At 41.5% G+C, this 19,068-nt stretch overlaps 1 protein-coding gene across 10 annotated transcripts in view; it reads left to right on the top strand.

Moving 5' to 3' along the window:
* Positions 1 to 19,068, top strand: part of LOC106565275 (TOX high mobility group box family member 2) — a 142,522-nt gene that overhangs the window by 36,301 nt on the left and 87,153 nt on the right. For 7 of the 10 annotated variants that reach the window (XM_045691419.1, XM_045691417.1, XM_014132205.2 and 4 more), the window contains one exon: positions 13,309 to 13,404. The exons of 1 other annotated variant lie outside the window; for it this stretch is intronic. In XM_045691419.1, coding sequence (XP_045547375.1) covers positions 13,309 to 13,404 — 96 coding nt within the window. Of the gene's footprint in view, positions 1 to 2,510; positions 2,660 to 13,308; positions 13,405 to 17,038; positions 17,403 to 19,068 lie in introns of those variants that run through there. 2 more of the 10 variants (XM_045691415.1, XM_045691421.1) reach the window with 2 other exon arrangements.

The following is a 19,068-nucleotide window of genomic DNA, read 5'->3' as shown; positions in this document are numbered from 1 at the left end:
AGGAGACTAGTGAAAAATTGGAATATGAACAGTTTGGTAAAAAAAAGTAGTTATGACACGTAAATGGTGGAGCCCTTTGAACCTAACGATGAAGAAAAATGTCAAAGTGAGAATGGCAGGAAACGTGCGAGTGACAAGGAAAAAGCTGCCCTTGGTATTCTAGAGCTGCTAGCGAGGTAAAAAATAGGGCAGGGGCAAGAAGGCAGGAAACCAGTGGACGGTGGCCTCTAGTAGGAATGTCTTCTGGAGACCAGCGATAAGAGACTTAACTCTCTCCTGTCTGAAACGTTTCCCCGTTAACATCGCGACGTGCCCAGATATCTCACATGTAAAGATAGTCCATGCAGAGAAAACATGGGGAATGGCATCAGTGATTTGCATGTTGAATGTGTAGGTTTTCATCAGGTTGTGTCTTGTTGCAGAGCAGGTGCTTAAAAAGGTTATAGTGGCATTCAAGGATCTGAAACACATGAAGGTTCAGATAGAAATACATAATGTAGAACTACAGAGCTCTCTCTCTCTCTTTCTCACCTCCTCTTGACATTGAGGTAATGAGTGAGGATGGAAGGCACCGCAGCAGAGGGCTGATGGGCAGTGGTTCTCCAGGTTGAAATAATGGAAGTCGGACAATAAACACAGGGCTTATCAGAGCTGAAGCAGAGCTTCCAACCCGATAGGGGCCATATTACAGAGGCCGTTGCAAAAAATGTGACCCTTTCCAGAGTATTTTGTCCACTCGGTTACTGAAATAATGGACGTGATAGGGAGGATGCTGGAGCTATCTGAAAGGGTTTTGTCGCCCCGACATTCACTTCTCTATCACATCCATTAAGTATCCTTTTACCGATTTAACCATAAACAACTTTCTCCGATTGCTAGATATTGACATAGGTCTGATGTTACAGTATTATTGCGTACGTTTTTGAATTGGATTATGTGTTGTGGTCTAACAGAAAAGACAAACCAGCACTGATATCAAACACTATCACACTAGAAAACAGCAAGGAAATCCAAGAGACCTACAGGTTGTGGTTTTTGGGCTGGTTTGCCAGACTTATTTGGGACTATAAAGCACTTTCAATGAAGACTCTCCAATGATCATGCTCTTAAATCAAGGCTTAATCTGGTTTGCGGAAACCAGCCCTTACAAATCCAACCTGCTCCTCCTAGTCGTCACAGACTGTGACCTCACACTTTTACCCACAAGCTCTCTGGACAATCTTGGCTTCTCCCTCATCCCAAGTCTCGTAAATGTGCTCCGTAGTCATGATAGACCAGTTCTGTCATTGGGGAAAGCTTCTCTGCTGCGTCGCTATTGCCGTCACCCTATTCTCAAGTGAGGGAGCTACAAGAAAAGATGATAGGAAGGTTTTCCAGGCTGTGCCAGGCCTTATCTGGCCCTGTGGCATGCCATTACGGGGCTAATAACAGCTGTCCGCAGGCTGTCGAGGACACAGGGAGGCCTGGGCCTGCTAACAGGCCCTGACAGGTCTCATTAGAGTGCTGGCACCACACAGCCAAACTCTTGACACTTATTCACTCCCTTACTTCAAGCGGAGAGGAGAAGTCGTGTGGTCTCGTTCCCTTTCTCCCCTCCCCTCCAATGTTGCCAATTCTTTCTTTTAGATTTTTGTGTTCACTCTTTTCCTTTATTCTTTATTCTCTCTTTCTCTAGTTTTCTCTTTCTACCACTCTTTTTCATGTTCTCTTTCTCTGTCATTCTCTAGCTTTTGTATATTCTCTCTTTCTTAATTTTTGTTAGAACCTCTTGTTCTATTATTATTATTATTATTATTATTATTATTATTATTATTATTATTATTATTATTATTTCCACCTCTACATGTATCTCTCCCTCTCTCAGTGCTCTCCTCTTTGCCCGAATTGTGAATTTGGTTGCAGGGGACAGGTTCACCCCTGAATTCTTTGCCCTAATTCACACGCAGAGGAATATAGATGTTTACCGAGACAGGAGACATGGGCGGGATGGGTGTATATATGTTCATATACCAACAGATATTTCTCATTCCAAATGTGAAATGAAGTGAAACTGGGTGGGTTTATACGTTTAGTCAAATCAGTTGCTCATGTTTGCTTGGACATGTGTAGCATCCTTGTCTACATCCTTAATGGCATGGAAGTAAAAAAGTTGACAATGGAAGACATGGCTGTTGATAAATGGAGAGGAAAGAGTCCTTGTTCTCGCACACTAATTTGAATGCCATAAACTGCTTCTTTTTTTTTATATGCCAATGTGTGCTTTACAAAACACATACTTATGCTGATTTCTCTGTTTATTCGATGCATCAAAGCAACACACATTACATTTAGACTATTACTATAATTTCAGCCATAGTAACGAAGTGTGTCCGCAGGAAGCAAGCACACAATATGAAATTATAATGTCGTCGTCGTCGTCGTCCCCTCAGCCACAGTGGTGGCTTTTCGCTGCTATAGGGACTTCCCCCCCAGCTAGACTAACAGACACCTAAGCAAACATTCGCCTAGTCGGTTAATTTAGCCCTTAGTCACTGCTCAACCAATCTCTGCACAGCAGCCCAGAGAGGGAACAAACACGGGGGAACCAATGTTGAAGGTTAGGACATGGAACGATAACAATGGAGGGTGGGGGAGAGGAGAACTTGCTCTACACCCAATGGTATAGTATTACGACATGACACAAGCCTATCTTTTCAGCACTTAAAGTATGATCTTTTTCTCATGAGCTACAGTTCAAAATATGCATTGTACCTATACATGATATCTTATGCATTCTAAATCCTATATTACACGATCAAATGTTCTTTTAAAAGCCAGCAGCGCTACAAACTAATTCATTGGCTGTCATGGCCATTCCGTCTTTCTTTTTCTAGGCAATGTAGTGCAGCAAAGCTCTAGGCACAGCTGCAGGGTATTGTTACCTGTAATGTAAGCAGTCGCATGTTATATTATTTACTCAGATCTGGACTTAATGTTACACGTGTCTCAACATAATATTCTTCCCCGATTAGCCAGAAAGGGGTCTGCATGCTCGGGGCTCCGCCAATGAGTGGAATGCAAGGACCAGACTGGCTTATGGAGGAACTCTATCACACACATGCATGCGAGCGTGCACGTAAACATGCACACACACAAACAGGCATGCATACATAAACACAAGAACACGTGCACGCTCGCACACCGCACAACCTGTCAGATACACCCATACTTACACGGACATACTGTACATACACATACGCTGTACACACAGGCACTGTACACACAGGCACTGTACACACAGGCATACACACACACAGGCACACACACATGTGCATACGTATACAGCACCAGTCAAAGGTTTGGTCACACCTACTCATTCAAGGGTTTTTCTTTCTTTTTACTATTTTCTACATTGTAGAATAATAGTGAAGACATCAAAACTATGAAATAACACATATGGAATCATGTAGTAACCCAAAAACTGTTAAACAAATCAAAATATATTTTAAAGCCTTTTTGAAATCTGACACGGCGGCTGGATTAACATCAAGTTAAGCTTTATTTTGATGTATTGCACTTGTGATTTCATGAAAGTTTAATATTTAGAGTAATTTAATTTGAATTTGAGCGTCCTACTAATCCGCAAGAAGTTAAGAAGGAAAGAAATACCACAAATTAACAAGGCACACCATTCCAGGTGACTAGCCCATGAAGCTGGTTGAGAGAATGCCAAGAGTGTGCAAAGCTGTCATCAAGGCAAAGGGTGGCTACTTTGAAGAATCTAAAATGTAAAATATATTTTGATTTGTTTAACAGTTTTTTTGGTTACTACATGATTGCATATGTGTTATTTAGTAGTTTTGATGTCTTCACTATTATTCTACAATGTAGAAAATAGTTAAAAGAAAGAAAAACCCTTGAATGAATAGGTGTGTCCAAACTTTTGACTGGTACTGTACAAACAAAAAAACGTCTTTGGCTTGGATTCAGGAACAGTAGATTTAATCCTCCACACTCCACTTCCATCACAAATGGCAACTGCAATCCATTCCTATAGGAATACAGCTATCCTAAAGACGCCATTGATATGATACCACAAAGATACCATACTGTACAGTCCTGAGCCCATGCACTCAGTCTCATGTCAGTCCCATTGCATAAACAGCATATTGCGTAATATCACTCTCATTTTCCCGCAGCGGTCTGAAATGTTGAGCCTGAATAATTTTTCAGTGGTTTCATACAATGTGTGTCCCAAAAGGCAACCTTTTCCTTATATAGTGCACTACTTTTGACCATGGCCTTGGTCAAAAGTTGTGCACTGAAAGAAAATAAGGTGCCATTTGGGACACACCCATACACAGTAGTCTCTCTCACTGGTCCCTGTCTGTACAGTATGCAGTTCAAACATGGAGATATGTGGCTACAGGGACTGAGCTATGCCAGCCCTCCTGGCCTAGGCTTACATAATGATATTACTCACTGGCTAAGCATGTAGCTGCCAGATTCTTCAGCAGGCTGACTGGGCCTGTAATGCTGCTATTTAAAAAGGTTGTGAATTGCTACCAAGAGAATGCCTCCCAGGTACCGCAGAACACTGTGATTTAGACACAGATTGTCTGGTTTAGCTACCAGTTTGTCTTTTGAGGGACAAATGTGCCTCCAGCAGCAAAAAAAATTGTTTTTCGAAAACATAGGTGGTCTCGCTTGACTTTCTCTGTCAATATTTACACAGTAAGAAAAAAAGAGAGTGCAGAAAAGTATGGTTAACAGGACCGGATTACAAAACGAGCATGCAGGACACGTACCCTGGGGCCCCCCACCCCAAAGAAAGATAGCATATGAATACGTCAGTTGTGGGCCACCTGGAGGTCAGGCAAAATGTGTAAAATAGCATGAGATAAGCTACAAAACTGCACATTCTTCTGTCTGCCCCATGGCAAATGTGCAGAAAGTTAACTATACAGTATATCGGGTGTGGGGGCCCCCTGGAGGTAGGTGCCCGGGGCCATAGCTGTGCTAGTCCGGCCCTGACGGTAAAAGTTGCTTATAACAACACATCATATGTTTTTCATGACATTGTATGTCGACAAACTTTTTAACAATCTCAGACCCACAATGAAAGCCTCTGGTGAGGCTCAGCCTTGGAGGTGTGTGTGTGTGTGTGTATATGTGTGTGTGTGTGTGTGTGTGTGTGTGTGTGTGTGTGTGTGTGTGTGTGTGTGTGTGTGTGTGTGTGTGTGTGTGTGTGTGTGTGTGTGTGTGTGTGTGTGTAGGTCTATTACCTGTCAACATTCTATTAAAACCTTGAGTGAACCCCCTTCTTCCTCCTCCTTTCCTCTACCCACGGTCTGTTTACGTGTCTCGCATAGTTTTCACTTCTTGTTGATCTTCCAGTCAACAGTGAGGTGAATTTATAATGTTGTACTACAACAGTATGGATACTGCAACAGTAAATACAGGGTATGAGATCAACTCTCTGTATAATATAAATGAGGGTTGTGACCTGTGTGGCTGACTCTGACACTCGGGTAGTGTTCAGTAGGGAGGAAAAGTTTTGAAACAATTTAAAACCGGGTGGTACTATGCCTTGACTTGTCTAATAGGGAACTCTTTTTTTTTGTTTTCAGTTTCAAAAACTTTTCAAAAATGTTGTAAGATGGTTTGCTAGCGTGTGCCCTACTGAACATGACCCGGAGCAGCATGGTGCCCTCAGCTATAGATATAGGCAGCAGTGAGCTAAATATCCTTATAGTTGAATATTTCGAGCTCAGGTGCTCTGTGAATCATATGCAACTGGCATAGTGTCTCCAAAATCCCATTGAAATTGGAACATTTTGTGAACGAATTATGACTATATCCAGAGATCATATACTTTATTGATTAGACTTCCATCAGGAATTCATCTTTGACTTATCTCAGCCAATGCAGATGTCAATAGAAGAGCACATTATACAGATGACTAATGTAATACATGACCCTACTACTTATAAGGGTACGAGGGTTCACAATGAAGTTTGAGGGCTTCTGCCTGTGCTGCTTTCTGGCTGGCAAACTTGCTCCACGGACCATGGAAGGTTTCTTTTGGGGTATCTTCACTGACAGAACACAGAACGACCTTGGGAGCGCTTTTGCCTGGCTGATTCATAAGTCAGCAAAGGCAAAGTGTGAGGTTCAACCCTTCACGTTGCTTATTTTTAGTGCAGTTGACTCAGAACAGACAGCCGTTCTGTATTTCAGCATAAATACAAATAAAAAAGATTGTCAAGAGAGACAAGTCCAAGAGAGTAGGCTACTATCAAACACAAAAGCAAAACCGAACTCCCAAAAAACGAATCAAACTAGATATTACATAGAAGTTTGGTTGTACACTGAGTATTCAAAACATTAAGGACACCTGCTCTTTCCATGACATAGACTAACCAGATGAATCTAGTTGAAAGCTATGATCCCTTATTGATGTCACCTTTTAAATCCACTTCATTCCGTGTAGATGAAGGGGAGGAGACAGGTTAAAGAAGGATTTTTAAGCCTTGAGACAATTGAGATGTGGATTGTGTATGTGTGCCATTCAGAGGGTGAATGGGCAAGACAAAAGATTGACATGCCTTTAAATGGGGTATGTGAGTAGGTCCCAGGCGCACTGGTTTGTGTCGAGAACTGCAATGCTGCTGGGTTTTTCGCGCTCAACAGTTTCCCGTGTGTATCAAGAATGGTCCACCACCCAAAGGACATCCAGCCAACTTGACACAACTGTGGGAAGCAGTGGAGTCAACATGGGCCAGCTTCCTCATGGAACGCTTTCAACACCTTGTAAAGTCCATTCCCCCGATGAATTGAGGCTGTTCCTAGGGCAAAAGGGGGTGCAACGCAATATTAGGAAAGTGTTCCTAATGTTTGGTATACTCAGTGTATAAGATCAATCACTGGATATGTGCCTTCAGTGTCAATCTCAAAAAGCAATGTACTCAACCATGTATTCCTTTCTGCCATGTGTAAGTCGAGGCGAGAATCTTTCTATACCTCTCATAAAGTACACACAATGCTATACCACTCACATGCTGCATAGCTCCATCTGAGTCAGACAGAAAAGCACTCTGTCTATCATGAAGCTATAGATAAGTGCATAATAAAGGGTCCAGAAAGCAATGGAAGTTGTCTCTGTCGTTTGCACTCAAATCCTCATCTTTGTACGGTGCCATCTGACTGCTGTCTTACACTGTGAGCAGACTGCATAGTTAGAATACAATACACAGTGACAGGGGAATGTCTGTGGAGCTTTGAACTGGCTACACGACAATGATTCACTAAGAAAACAGATCGTTGCGAGTAGATTTAGTTTGGGTGAAAACAGGGGAGGCTCTTTTGTGAGGGTGGAACATGCAAACGGTAGATTATTTGAATGCAGTTTTTGTATCGAAAGCCAGTAGAATAATCCCATAACAAATTGGGAAAAGCAAACAGTGGAAATGGAGATGTTTTGAGGGTTGAATTTGTCGAAAGAAAATGGAAAAGTTTGGCTTTTAGCCTTGTTTTGCGAGAAAAAGATTTGTGTTTTGTTGAGAGACAATTATTGAAAGTGCTACATTTGTCACTGGATAACTGTCAAAAATTCAACGTAATCGCTTCAGCAAAAAATTATTCAGAGTTTGTTCAGGAATGTCCTTGCTAAGGTTATGTGCTTGGCGTATGTGCATATGCAATTACTGTACATATGGTAGTTTCAAACACACAAAGTTAACTTCTCTCCCTTTTCAGGGTAGTTAATATGCTGACAAAAGGTTGAGTTGATTTCGTTTTCCAAGCGTATTGTAATGGTGCTTTGAATGAATTAACATAATTAACCTAATGACCTCCATAGTCTAACATAGTCCAATTGTGATTATTTTGCTCGGTTGACAATATATCTGACAGGCCGGTGTGAGTTGCTGATCTCAGCTATATCCTCTGTTCCGTGTGTGTGTGTAACTAGCTGACACAACACACACACACACACACACACACACACACACACACACACACACACACACACACACACACACATACACTTGCACATGAACCATGCTAAAGTAAGTAATGCAAAGACCCACAGGAATACATTGTACAGTATCTCTGCTACAGAAGCAGGGTCATATGGACAACAGACACCAAAGGCATAACAACACACGCACGCACACACGCACGCACACATCTGTGCAGTACGCAAACAAACACTCAAATGTATGCTCTTGCACTTTCAAAGAGCACATATTCACTTAATCAGAACTGTTTAGACCACAAAAAAACCTAAGATGTCATTTGGCTTCCCACCAAAGCCTAATTTTTATTTGTATTTTCTGTGCTGGGAACGTTAGTGTCCCCCTCTGAGCTGTTGAATGCATAACCACACACACACACACACACACACACACACACACACACACACACACACACACACACACACACACACACACACACACACACACACACACACACACACACACACACACACACACACACACACTGTACGATACTTTGGTGGTTCATTACGGAGATGTTCTTTTGCTTCTATTGACCGCGGAGGAATTGGAAATACGCTCAATCACAGGGACAGTAGACTACTATCCGAAGCTAGGGCTACACAACCTAAAACACCAGCCGTGTTGTACTGTGTTGTAATGTAAGTCATCCAATAGCAAACGTATAACCCCATCGCTGTAAGAAGAAAGCCTTAACTCAAATATTATAAAACATATTTTGACATCAATTGGAAGCAGTAACTTCCCATTATGTACGCTTAACATTTCATGACTAGAACCAAGTGAATGTATTCAAAATAGATACTGAAGTATGTCATTGTTAAAGGTGCAGTTATACATGTGATTTTCCTGTGTTTTTATATATATTTATACACTATGAGGTTGGAATAATACTGTGAAATTGTGAAAATTATGATAATGTCCTTTCAGTGTAAGTGAAAGAGACAGGTTAAAGAAGGATTTTTAAGCTTTGAGACAATTGAGACATGGATTTTGTATGTGTGCCGTTCAGAGGTTGAATTGGCTAGACAAAATATTTAAGTGCCTTTGAACGGGGTTTGTAATAGGTGCCTGGGTTTCTCCAAACTCAACAGTTTCAAGAATGGTCCACCACCCAAATTGCTAACTATTGCTAACTTGACACAACCGTGGGAAGCATTGGAGTCAACATGGGCCAGCATCCCTGTGGAACGCTTTCGACACCTTGTAGGGTACAAGTCAATATTAGGAAGGTGTTCTTAATGTTTGGTATACTCAGTGTAAAGTATAGTAGTCAACAAGAAAGTGCATGTTTTGAGGAAGTGACTTGAGTTACAGTAACAGCGACTTGATAATGAATGTGATATTTACAGTAATCATAAGCACACCCACGTTTCTCGGTTAGTAGAAAGTGGCTTTTTTGGTTACAGGAGTAGGTGTAGTCAAGTCAGATCACTAGATCAGAACATGAGTCTATAGAGGCTTTCTATGGGACTGAGGCATGTCCTAACATGGACACAGTAGTACTGTACAGTAAGACTGTGAAACCCCTGTAAGAAGATACCATTGACAGGTACAACAGGGGGAGACAGACTCAGGGGCAGAAACAGCAGAGTTGAAGTGTAGGTGTTCACGTCAGTGGCTACTCCCTCTTCCCCCCTCTCTCTCTCTCTCTCTCTCTCTCTCTCTCTCTCTCTCTCTCTCTCTCTCTCTCTCTCTCTCTCTCGAGTGTTTTGCGTTATCCTAATTAGAAATTCCCCCTCTGACCAACTGAAATTGAATTGCCGTCATTTGCATAATGATAGCTCACTGGGCCCGCGGCCAATTCGCCATGCGATGAAATATAGCAATCACTTAGAGAGTTATTTTTATTATTGTATTATTGCTCGGAGGTACAGTATGTCCTCAATATGACAGGAGCTGGACAATGTAAGGACGGATCTGGATTCTTCTGGCATTTGAGATGTAGGCTTCTCTATGCTTTCAACACATGCACATTTGTCTCTGTATTTTTACTGTGTTTCATATGAATCCCTGGGTGCGTCCCAAATGGAACACTATTCCCTATACTGTAGTGCACTTTTTTTTTTGTGTATCTGACTGTGCAATCGACAGTGCTCGTACAGTATTCTTCACTATAGACCATCACAGTTGTGTTACTAGCATTTATGTGCCACTCTCTTGGTTATTGTCCTTAACGAGCATTCTCAATCTTCTATGTGATCCTAAAAATGCACACAATTCAACACAAACCCATGAATTCCAAATCATTCATTCGGCACGTTCTCAATAAATCCCACTCTGGACTCATGATGTCGTCTGTCTGGGGGCCTTAACAACCTGCCAGCTATCAGGTGTTCGAGACAGCCATTTTCTCCTCGGGGGACACTCACTGTCATGGGCCTCTGTTAAGTGCACAGCCCCCCTCCTATTAAACACAATGCTACATAGCTAGTGTTTACATTATTGGGACTTAGACTAATTCATCATAGTCCTCTTAAGGCCTGTTTAAGAGGCTGGTGTTGAAGAGAGATGGAGCCGATGTCCGGTATCATGGCTGGTTAGCAGTTACTGTAGCTTAGCCTGTTTGGTTTATGGGTGTTGTGTGTTTGTGTGCTGCCCCAATGTGTACACATTTCTTTGTTGGCTAGCTGTTAGCATTTAGCTCTGCATTTTGGGTTTTATCAGTGTTGTGTATTGCCCCACACTGACACATTTCTTTGTTGCTATCGTTTATCAGTTACCTGTGTGTGTTGGCACTATGGTTGTTGTGGGTTTGTGTGTTGCCTCACGCTATAGCATTTCTTTGTTGGCTAGCGGTTTGCGTATAGCTGTGCATTTTGGATTTGTGGGTGTTGTGTGTTTGTGTTGCCCCATGCTCACTCTTAATTCTTCATTGGCTAGCATTTAGCACTTCATTTTGAGTATATTGGTGTTGTGTGTTGGCCTATGCTCATTCGATTCTTTGTTGGCTATTTAGTCATGTCAGGAAAGGAAACGTTAAAAAAAGTTTAATTGTTATGAGCAATTGTGTTGCTTTTTTTAATGTAAACTATATTGACAAAATGACAACTATTGTACAGTCATGTTCAGTTATACTCTGGGATTAAAGGAATTACACATTGGGTTGCATCCCCCAAGCTGTGTCTGACAAGTTACTCTGCGTTACTTCGCTGAATCCAATAAAGTGTCACTTTTCTTTGAGACTGCATTATTTGAAATAAAATATTTTCCTTTTTATAAAAATGGATTCACATTATAGTCGATTGCATTGGACTGCTATTGCATTTCACTGCTTGCTTTTCACACTGCACCCAGGTCAGTCAAAATGTTTTTACAAGCGTTTCGCTATGAAGTCCAAAATGGCACCCTATTCCTTTTATAATACACTACATTTCAACATGGCTCATAGGTCTTTGGTCAAAAGTAGTGCACTAGGGAATAGGGTGCCATTTAGCATGCACCCCTTTTCTCCTGTACATTCTTTTTGTGCGTCTTTGTCACCAGCATGTGACTGACAAGAAAAGAGTTGCACAGCAAGCCCTGATTGGTCCGTGGACATTTTCTCACGTCGTGGTTAAATATACATGTATCTCACTGCATAGCAATCTGGAACCCTGCCCTTGAGAGTGTGTGTGTGTGTGTGTGTGTGTGTGTGTGTGTGTGTGTGTGTGTGTGTGTGTGTGTGTGTGTGTGTGTGTGTGTGTGTGTGTGTGTGTGTGTGTGTGTGTGTGTGTGTGTGTGTGTGTGTGTGTGTGTGAATGAGAGAGAGAGAGAGAGAGAGAGAGAGAGAGAGAGAGAGAGAGAGAGAGAGAGAGAGAGAGAGAGAGAGAGAGAGAGAGAGAGAGAGAGAGAGAGAGAGAGAGAGTGAGTTATATTTATTATTGTGATATTTGTTCTGGACTGCTGCACTGTGTTTACCCCCCTCGCATGGTAATCCACATCAGAGACTTTCAACTCATTAGAACATTGTATGCATCACATTGGGTAAACCCATTAACTATTGCACTGACTACTGTACACAATACACATCTGGTTGAATTACATACAGATTTCACACAACAAATTGATTTCTCAACCACTCACCAACTCACTATACCAGAAACAAATGTGCTATCTAGAACCTAAAAGGGTTATTTGGCTGTCCCCAAAGGAGAACCCTTTGAATAACAATTTTTGATTCCAGGTAGAAAACCCTTTTGGGTTCCATGTAGAACGCTTTCCACAGAGTGTTACCTGGAACCCTAAAGGGTTCTCAATGGAACCAAAAAAGGATCTATCAGGAACCAAAAAGGGTTCTCCTATAGGGACAGCCAGTTGTATCATCACTGATGTATGTTTCTTATTGTTGTCAGACTATTTACTGTAGCAGTGTTTCGCCTAGGATTTCTACACAGTTTCAAACCTAGTTTCCTGCAATTTTACACATTTTGCCATGGCTTATGCCGTGTTCTTATGCTTTCTGAGTGAATCAAACATTATAACAAAATCAATGGGCGCCCCATGTCTTGACACTGGGAATTTTAGATTGTCCTTGACTGTCTACTTTTTATTTTTGGATTGTTAGTAAAACATGTATAGCTCCATTATGGTTTCTACATAAATTATATCTGGTTTTAGTCATTTAAGATTACACTGAAACGTTTTACCATCCCAAAAATTATAGGGAAAAAAAGAGAGAGAGAATCTGCTCATGGGATGTCCCGCTGCCTCGGTGGTTGCAGCGTAAAGCCCGCTGAGGCGAACACTCCACTGGCAGGCAGGGCCTTGTTGTGAGTCATTAGATTCCCAAGTACCCAGGCTCCAGAGCTGCAGTGCCAACCCTCCTGCAGCGTGTGTTTTCCCACACAAACATTGGGGAAGGGAGAGAGAGTCTCCAAACTGCGTGGGGACTGGGGATATAGTTACTCTCACTACACATGAGTCTTAAATGGCACCTTATTCCCCATTAGTGCACTACTTAAAACAACTATTCAAAGTAGTTAACAATATAGGGAATACTTTGCCATTTGGAACGCAATCAAGGATGCTGTATGGGACAATTTCAACATGGCTGCCAATGCCAAAACTTAGATAGGGGTTTATGTGTAGACATCAATACGGAGTGGATGCTTGTGCTTGATGACAATCTACCCAGATCCCAATTGCTTTATCGCAAAATTCTGCTGACCTCTTGCATCTGTGTGATGCAGATGTATTGTAGGCTGCATGCCTCAAGCCATGCAATAACCATGATCATTCAAGAGATGGGTTTATGGAGTGAAAACATGTTCAAAGTAGATTTTTTTCTCTCTCTCTCTCTCTCTCTCTCTCTCTCTCTCTCGCTCTACAGAGCAGATACGGTGTATCAGGCGACCACAGCGTTCGACTCTACAGCTCCCTGCCCATGCGCCCTAACCCCGACGGGAAGAGACTGCCCTCTGCTGGGGTGAGAGAACGCTCCCCTTATCCCCCACCTTACCACTCCACCCCCCTTACTGCCCTCCCCACACTTCACCCCTATTAGGGACACAGTTAGTACACAGTTATACCCTACAGTAGTGACATCCATAAGAAGCCAGTGATGTGGCACCACGAGACTGATTGGGTGGTTTTGTGGTCTTCAACTGGTAGCATCTTGTGTTTTTGTATGTGTGACTGACAAAAACACATTCCCCACAAGATATTGTACTGTGCTAAACATTCTATACACTCTCCCTATGGAGATGTGCTTCAGGACCCATATGCACTAACTGTCTCAGAATAGGAAGGCTAATCTAGGATGGGTTCAGCCTTTTACATCACAATTAATAAGAGTGGGGAGCTGATCCCAGTTCATCCACTACCTGCCCAGATCAGCTCTAGACCACTTGAACTCTGTTTGTCCCTAAGTAACCATCAGTAGCTCAACTCATACACACTGAGGATCTTAAAGGACAAATCCACCCAAAACCACTCATTCCTTTAATTTACAGTGTTAAATAACACTAATATGTGAGAATAATTTTTTTGTGAACAAATGCTTCATTTTGGTGTTATAATAAGGTTGGTAGCTACATGGAAAATCATTATGGTAATCTGTTGCAGCTCAAGTTGACTGCAAAATCCACAATGCAATGCTCTCTCTATGGGCTGGCTGGCTGGCTAGCTAGCTAACTAGCAAACGTACCTACACACAATAATACCAAAGACAATATCAGTATGTAACGTAGCTAGTAGCTGTAAAATCGCCTAAACAAACTGCACTATCAATTTAGGAGTCTACAGTCTCACCATGTTCAACCTGCAGATCGATGTGCCTCTCAGAGTGGGGTCTAACATTCACAAAGGCAGATATACTTTTGAGGAGATGGGAAACGTTGCCCGTGCTACGTCAATGGGCTGTGCGGTGAATTCTGGCCGATTCGGGGACAAGGAGTGAATGGGAGTCTATTGGGCGCTAGCTCAAAAACCCAACATTTGCACGTATTTTGTCAAAAAGAAGTACAACATCACAAATATTTTCCGAGATATGAGATAATTAACTTGCTATCTGTATTATTGTCTAGCTTAGGAATCGTGACATTACGTACTTTCGTGGGAAAATAGGCACGTTTCTCGACATATACACTGACTTTGAGAAGGGATTGCGTGACGATTAGCTTAGCAACTGCGTGACGCAGCATGAGAACGTGAACGCGATTGGTCTACAGTCTGCTGGGTGGGGGCGTTATACATTCCTTCATTCATTGGATTCCTATTTCCTTTCTATATATCTCTGGCATCTGCACCATGCAATGCACCCTGGTTTAAAGAGGCAGACAAATAGGAAAAATGTGCTAGATCCTCCGTTAAATTAGAAATGTATCGAGCTAGGAATATCGCAGAAATGTGATCAATGGCTCCTTTGAGAGAAGACATCCTCCTGAGTTGTGATATCGGCCAATATTGAAGTCTGACATGTACGGTAGAGGTTTTTGCAATCTAAAAGTCGTATTGCTATTAACTTCCAATATAGTGAGAGCGACTTTATCACAGACTCGAGACTCCACCCATTTTACTTGTGATAAAGTACAGTGGGTTAGCCAGTGCCTACATAACCATAACACCATCTTACCACTGAACCAAAGGGAATCACACCCCCATCGTTTGCATTGACTGTAGTGCAGTCAATATAGGCTATATTTGTATACATCTATCTTTGTACACATCTATCTTTGTGGTATCTATCTTTGCGCATATCTATCTTCTATAATAGATCATTAGCAATGCAGTCCTCGCTTTATAGCTACAGTTGGCAGGTGAACTGCGATTGAGAAATATAGATAACCTTTGGTGGTAGCCGCCTCGCCTCAATATAACCCCAATGTAACAATAATTTCACACTCGATTTAACTACCTATTCAATTACATGAATCCAATAACAGTTTTGTGAATGTGTATGAGGGGATGGGGGGTTGAGGGCAAGAACTGACAGGTCGTTGAAAGGTGATACTGAGTTCATTGCACAGAGCCTAATGGTGCATTGACAATATCTTCATTTGACATTGAATTCACCTTTGTTGACAATTCAATTGAATATTCACCAACCTTTTATGTTGATTAGATGTTGATTTGATGTTACGTCAGGTTTTTTGCCCGTGGTGGGGTTGACTTTGACGAAATGACAGCAAGTCAACCTTTTTGTTTACGAAACCTGGAGAGCAGCCTAAGTCTGGAGGGGGAAAAAAGCTATTTCTCATTATTAAAAAAATCGAAACCTGACTAGCAATTTCTTTATTTTATCCATTTATGTACCGAAGGACGAACATTTAAGAACAATGCATGAGAGAGATTTTAATTTCATATGTCTTTTCTTCCACACTAAATCAAGCTTTTCTTTCTGAATTATCTCTCACTGCTCAGCTTCAAGGCTCAGTGGTGAACAGTGCAATATTGTTGGCGGGATCCTTTTTTAATTACAATAAAGATTGTATTGATATTTCCGACCACATGTCCTAAATCATTTATCAACTGGAAGACTGCTAACAAAGTATTTCTAAGAAAGCCATCCGGTTTCAGGGCCAAGAATCATACGTTATCTAAAGTGAATATTGTAAATGGTCCTCTGTGGAGAGCCCACGTACAAATCATCCTAATGACCTACTTGTCAGGGGGGCTGGAGGTAGTAAAGATATAGATCCACTTTCATTTGACGCTCTGTCGCTAGAATTAATAGGTACAGGCTAAATCTGAACATCGAAATTGTTTATAAAAGGGTGAGGGAGCGAGGGAAACAGGAATCGTTTCCTAAACATTCAACTAGCCCGGGTTTCAACAGCCGATGAGCTTGTACTTCTGATGATAGTATCTTGTGTTGTCTAAAACCATTCCACGAAACATCATAGTTTACTTTTATTCACATGTAGAGTTATTCAAATGAAAAAGCCACACCAAAAAAAACGACTCAAAACGGCATGCTATGTTTTGTCTTTTTATTTTATTTTGTCTGTTACTCCTGTCTTTGAAGTATTGCTACCAAACTGTAACTGCATGGAGAGTGCAACCACTTAACAGTGTGAAGGAAGCCAGACATTTTTCCATTGTACTTATCAGGTGTTGTGGTGAGAACAGTACTTTCAGGGTGCAGTAAGTTTGCAGCCCCGTTCATTTCCCCTCCTTGCTCTCTATCTCTCCATCTTCCTCTCTCTACCAGGGGTTCAGTTAATTGTGGGTTTTGCGCTGCTTCCGCCCTCCCCCTCAGCCCCCTTTTCAGCCAAAATAACCTCACTCAACTCAACTCGTGCTCTTCACCTTTCTCCTTCCTGTCAAGGTGCACAGAGCCCCCACCTCCCTCCTCCTCCGCCCACCCCCACCCCCCATTCTTTCAATGTCTTTTTATTGTTCCTAAATCTGGCGTTCTTGTTATTTTTTCAACCACCAGCAGGAGGGCATGACCTTAGGGTTGGGTTGTGTTGCTAACCTCGCGCTTGCTTACATGGGAGGTGACGCTTGAATGGTGGTGGTGTTGACCTTAACCTAACGAAGACCTATTGTTGCCCTCACTAATGACACTACTACTACTACTGCAGTGTCAGCTATCATTTGCCCAAGGTGTTGGTTGGGTTCACTTTGTAAGACAGTTGAACTAAGCTCATGAGCATTTATAAGTTATAGTCTTCAAGAATCATTGGCTATGCATTTAGTGGCTACTTTATTAGGTACACCACAGTGAGTAAGTTTACATACACAGTAATAATTTGATATTAAACTGATTATGGAATGTAGGCAGATTATGCAACAGTCGTGTAAACACCTTATCTTAATCAGCGTAAGGTCAAAATCGAAGTAAGCATTCGCAGATTAAACACCTGGTTTTCTGAGCGATCTTTTGAATTATTAGGACATGGAACACCTTAATCGGCGTTTCAGCTGTGTATTTGATCTACGCATGTGCTAGCTCCAACCGAGGGAAGGGAGTAAAAATACGTAAGTACAAATCCTTTAAAGTATTACTTAATTCGTTTTTGGGGGTATCTGTACATTACTATTTATATTTTTGACAACTTTTACTTTTACTCCACTACATTCCTAAAGAAAATAATACTCTATACATTTTCCCTGACACCCAAAAGTGCTCGTTATATGTTGAATGCTTAGCAGGACAGGAAAATGGTCCAATTCATGCACTTATCAAGAGAACATCCCTGGTCATCCCTACTGCTTCTGATCTGGTGGACTCAATAAACACAAATACTTGGCTAGCTGTACATTTTAAAAACAAGAAAATTGTGCCGTCTGGTTTGCTTAATATAAGGAATTTGAAGTGATTTATATTTTTACTTTTGATACTTAAATATATTTAAAACCAAATACTTTTAGACATTTACTCAAGTAGTATTTTATTGGGTGACTTTCACTTTTACTTGAGTAATTTTCTATTAAGGTACAGTATCTTTACCTTTACTCAAGTATGACAATTGGGTACTTTTTTCCACCACTGCAAACTTTATATGTCCAAACTCAAAATCAAATATGCTTCCCAAAAATAGCATGGTAGCTGTGGTAGGACATTTATTTTGATTGCTGATTTCTGCGTTTATTAGCAGTCCTGTGAGTGAAAACAGCACGTTGATGAGAGGTCGAAGGAGAATAGCAAGAATCATGCAAGCTACAGTACCTTGCAAAAAGTATTCACCCCCCTTGGCGTTTTTTCCTATTTTGTTGCATTACAACCTGTAATTTAAATGGATTTTATTTGGATTTCATGTTGTGGATATACACAAAATAGTCCGAATTGGTGAAGTGAAAAGAAAAAAATTACTTGTTTCAAAAAATTCCCAAAAATTCAAAATGGAAAAGTGGTGTGTGCATATGTGTTCACCCCCTTTGCTATGAAGCCCCTAAATTACATCTGGTGCAACAAATTACCTTCAGAAGTTACATATTTAGTTAAATAAAGTCCACCTGTGTGCAATCTAAGTGTCACATGATCTGTCACATGATCACAGTATATATACACCTATTCTGAAAGGCCCCAGAGTCTGCAACACCACTAAGCAAGGAGCACCACCAAGCAAGCAGCACCATGAAGTCTAAGGAGCTCTCCAAACAGGTCAGGGACAAAGTTGTGAAGAAGTACAGATCAGGGTTGGGTTATAAAAAATTTACAAAACTTAGAACATCCCACGGAGCATCATTAAATCCATTATTAAAAATGGAAAGAATATGGCACCACAACAAACGTGCCAAGAGAGGGCTACCCACCAAAACTCACGGACCAGGCAAGGAGGGCATTAATCAGAGAGGCAACAAAGAGACCAAAGATAACCCTGAAGGAGCTGCAAAGCTCCACAGAGGAGATTGGAGTATCTGTCCATAGGACCACTTTAAGCCGTACACTCCACAGAGCTGGGCTATACGGAAGAGTGCTCAGAAAAAAATAAGCAAACATCTTTGGTGTTCGCCAAAAGGCATGTGAGAGACTCCCCAAACATATGGAAGAAGGTACTCTGGTCAGATGAGACTAAAATTGAGCTTTTTGGCCATCAAGGAAAACGCTATGTCTGGTGCAAACCCAACACCTCTCATCACCCCGAGAACAACATCTCCACAGTGAAGCATGGTGGTGGCAGCATCATGCTATGGGGATGTT

This window comes from Salmo salar, chromosome ssa12 (assembly GCF_905237065.1).
Source record: "Salmo salar chromosome ssa12, Ssal_v3.1, whole genome shotgun sequence".
Lineage (NCBI taxonomy): Eukaryota > Metazoa > Chordata > Actinopteri > Salmoniformes > Salmonidae > Salmo > Salmo salar.
The sequence above is the reverse complement of the archived record's forward strand: the minus strand, read 5'-3'. Positions and strand labels throughout refer to the sequence as shown.